General features: G+C 54.1%; 1 protein-coding gene across 1 annotated transcript in view; it reads right to left on the bottom strand.

Moving 5' to 3' along the window:
• LMAN2L (lectin, mannose-binding 2-like) overlaps positions 1-2,917 on the bottom strand; it is a gene marked incomplete at its 5' end in the record, with an annotated part of 5,556 nt that extends 2,639 nt beyond the window's left edge. Inside the window, 3 exons of the mRNA XM_009578835.1 lie at positions 328-360; positions 1,914-1,996; positions 2,800-2,917. Coding sequence (XP_009577130.1) covers positions 328-360; positions 1,914-1,996; positions 2,800-2,917 — 234 coding nt within the window. The remainder of the gene's footprint in view (positions 1-327; positions 361-1,913; positions 1,997-2,799) is intronic.
• Between the last annotated feature and the right edge of the window lie 1,039 nt (positions 2,918-3,956).

The following is a 3,956-nucleotide window of genomic DNA, read 5'->3' as shown; positions in this document are numbered from 1 at the left end:
CGGCCACAGCTCAGCTCGGCTCTACCGGCTGCCCACGCATCCCGGCACCCCTCCGGGGTCAAGAGCCACGACAGCCTTACGGACCCCAAACTCCTTCACCCCCCAATGATCCATCTCAACAAGACAACAGCACAACCCCACTTCATCCCCCAGCCTTCCTCGGGCTCAGCCTCAGCTCCCAGACGTCTGGGATGGAGGACAGCCAGTTTCCATGCAGTCTCCCGGCTCACACAGGGATTTCTGGAGTTTGGAGGAGGGAATTCCTTGACTGTGAGCCAAGGTGAAACCCAACAGCTTGGGATCGGGTAGGTCAGCAAGAGCAAGTACCTGATTTCCCGGGCTGTACCTCCTCTTCTGAGCCTGCCAGTCCAGGGTTATGGCAAAGCAAGAAAGAGCAAAGCAAGACGGTCACAGACCAGAGTTTAGTATTAACCTGCAACTGGGAAACGTCCTCCCTACAGAGCTCAGCATGTTATTGGCTTAGCGGAGACTAAAGCAGAGAGGGGTTTAGATGTTAGGTGCTGAATCCCGGGACACACGGCTAGGAAACGGCACCGGTGGGCAAAAGCCACATCAAGCGTTGCCACGTACGGTGTTTCTCCTCTTTGTCGGCACAGCAGCTCACTTGCACAAAAGCCAGTGCCCAACGGGGACACATCGGCCACGACCGCTCCCCAGGGAGCCACAACTAACCTGTCCCTCTTCCCTCGAGAATAAGACACTTCTTTTTATCTTTTAAAAAAGCAAGAGAAAGCAGCCGTGAATCCACACGCCATTACAGCAACTGGCCGATCAGCATTTCTCCATCTCTTCCCTTCCTCGGCGCTTAACCAGAGGAGGGCAGCCCCCTCTGGTTGCAGACTGCGCTGGGAAGCCGGACACCCACGTTCCACTGATTATTTCTTTTCAATAAGACCTGTTGTGTGTCCCTTTACCCCACAAAAGCAGAGCTGCCACCCTGCAAATCAACACGATCCATCCAACACCACGCTAATCCCCGAGTGCTGCCGGTAACGCGACGCCAGACAGCTCGGAAAGGCTTTTACGAGCACAAAGTCCACCCTTGCGCCAGAGCCAGCTCCTTTGGGCGTTTGAACAAAAACTGGCAGTTACCCAACGTTTGCTCGGCAGCTCCGAGGCCAGGGCACATCCCAACTGCGCCCTTTTGTCTCTCTCCCCGGGATGAAGGGGGTCCTGCGGGGCGGTGGGGTTAGCGCCAAGGCCTCGGGGTAAAATAGCGCCTGTTTTTTAGGGGAAGCTAGAATTAAGGAAGTGTCCACCTTTGATTTTGGAGCGATGAAACCGATTCCAGCATCGGGGTGGGAAGGGCCCGGTTTTAACTGCCTCTGCACTCCCTTCTCCTCAGGAGTGGATGCTGATAAACGCCAAACAAACAACAGACACGTCAGGAACACAAAGGTCTTTAGTCAGGCACCCTTCAAAGAGGCAGAGCGCAGTCACGCTGCATCCCTGAGAGCAAGGAAAGCCTCTTGCCGACTAGCTGCCATGAAACAGCCCGGTCACGCAGGCAGGCCTGGGCTGGCAGCTCGGGTACCGCTCTACTCGAGGTCTGCAAAGACCTTGGTAGAGCTTCACCTCAAGCGCTACTTGCTGGCAGCCTCCAGAAAGCACAAGAGCTCGTAACGCAGAAGTGGTGTCATCAGCTAGTTTTCTCCTGCCCCAAAAGCTTTTTCTCTGAGTAAAGCTGACCACAGAACTACCCTGCAGCTTTTCACGTCTCTGAATAGTTATTGCCTCACTAGGAAAAAAAATGACTACGCAAAGCACGGCAGGGAAAGGCAGCGGAGAGGAAGCAGAGTAATATCTGGTCTGTGATTTAAAAGCTCAAAAAAAGATCGCACTGTGGCGATGAAGAGCTGCGTTCGCGGTCCCGTTTATCCTTCCTAGCTCACCTCCTGCTGCTTCTCCTCGTTTGGGTAGGTGTCCACGAACACTCCCAGGCCCAGGAAGTTATCCTTGCTTCCAAAGACAGGTCCTAGAAGGAAGAAGAGGCTCTTGCCTTGCAAAGGGTTTGTTACCCACCCCTTCGTGTTGTTCTCTGTATCAGGTAACGAGGCAGGCGCTCTCCTGGCTACACAAGGGCAGATTTACCCTCAAGTAACGTAACTCTGCGTCAAAACCCATGCGCAAGTCAAGTTGGGAGGATGTACGGGGTCAGGGCATGCAAAGGCTTGTAACATCGCTGTGGCAGGGAGAACCAGGTCGGACACGGTGATGGGGGATCAGCGGGGAGGGATCTTTTGTCCCCAGCTTCCACCTGCTTCTCTAGGACAGAGCTGCGGCACCTCTTCAAAGGCCAGAGACTGAGCTGAGCACTACAGAGCTCCACGCAGCCTTGAGGGGTTAATCAAGACCCTCCAGGCAGGGAAGTTAGAGGGCAAGATTAAATCCCCTACCCTTTGCTGTTCAAGGATCGAGCTTCCTCCGCAATCTGTTTTTTAAAGAGCTGACTCCCACCATCTCAAGATCAGGGCAAAATAATCCCAAAGCTGCCTAGCCCCCAGCTAACTCCAGCCTCCCAGGGCCCCGGTAAACCCCCAACCCGGGGTGCTGAGGCTCAGAAGCAGCCTCCTGTATGGTCATTACTCCTTTGCCTGCCAGGGCGAAAGAAGGAAAACAGCCCTCAGGCCCCAAAACACTGCAGTTCCCCAGAGGACGCTGCAATTCCCCACTGCAATTTCCCCGAGTGAGCCTACAGACCAGGGAGAAGGTGTCCTCAAGAAGGCAGCACGTGCAGCCCGACACCTTCCACCTCGGCAGCTACCGCCGGCACTTTACCTGGCTGCATGCGATCTTTGGTGTACCAGATTGCAAAGCCATCTCCGTTCAGGTTTTTCTTGCCTTGCCCGTGGATTTTAAAATGCACCTGCATCTCCCAGTCTCGGAGGTAACACGGCTGCAAGAGAAGAAGCGAGGATGTGAAATTAGGGTGTCCCTCATGCCAGCACCCACCATTTCTCTGCCCACAAGGGTCAGGGGCCGGCAGGGACGGACCACCGCAGCCAGCTGTGCTGTCCCCTGCCCATCACAACAGCCGGCAGCTCCACGCGCCGCCAAACCGGAGAGCGAGCTGACACTCCCCGTCTCTCTTGCCAACAGACCATGCTGTCCTATATTTTGGATGTGAGCAAGAATAATTAATCCCAAGGGACATCATTAAGCTGAGGGAATTGGTTGTTACCCAAAGCTATAAAAAGCCAAGGAACTGATTCTGATCTCACGCTATTCTGAGGCAACAGCAACTCCAGCAAAATCAATAACTCACACCCGGGAAAAAGAGAGCAGAAATAGCTCGAGGAGCAGCTCCAGCTTCTTAATTGCTGATGAGCCAATTACTTTTTGAGCTACCAATAAATTCCCTGTGCTAACGGGCACACAACAAGATGAGCTTGTAACAGATTCGCTCACGCAATGTTGCGAAGGCAGCCGGTGGCTTCGTTTAAAAAAGCCATAACATTTCGTGGGAGCCGTAAACCCACGCAAAAAAACCCTCCCTCAATATTTTATAACAATAAAAGTTGAGCATGTCGGATCGCTTCTGGTCACACAGGCCATTTTCCAAACCACTGTGGAGTGGTGGGGTACAAAAACGCCACCGATTTCAACCCCAAATTGAAATTCAACGTCAATTATTAAGGCATTAAAGGGAACGTTGCTGGGCAAAACGCTCATGGGGGCAGCGGAACACCGTAACAGTACGCAGCGCTGGCACTTTACCAGCCCTGCACCAAGATGTGGGCACGGCAAAGGGGGCAGGGGGCACGCTCCGGCCGCAGCAGTCCCAAAAGAGACCCCAAGCTGGTGAGCACAGACACCCCAAATTCACATGGGGGGACTCAGCCCTTGCAAGAATTGCCACGCCAAAGGCTGGAAGCTGAAGTGCTGCTGGTACCCCCAGCCCAAAGACCCCCAGCCTCCAAACCCCCATGGACCTC

This window comes from Fulmarus glacialis, unplaced genomic scaffold, assembly GCF_000690835.1.
Source record: "Fulmarus glacialis isolate BGI_N327 unplaced genomic scaffold, ASM69083v1 scaffold18625, whole genome shotgun sequence".
Classification (NCBI taxonomy): domain Eukaryota; kingdom Metazoa; phylum Chordata; class Aves; order Procellariiformes; family Procellariidae; genus Fulmarus; species Fulmarus glacialis.
The sequence above is the reverse complement of the archived record's forward strand: the minus strand, read 5'-3'. Positions and strand labels throughout refer to the sequence as shown.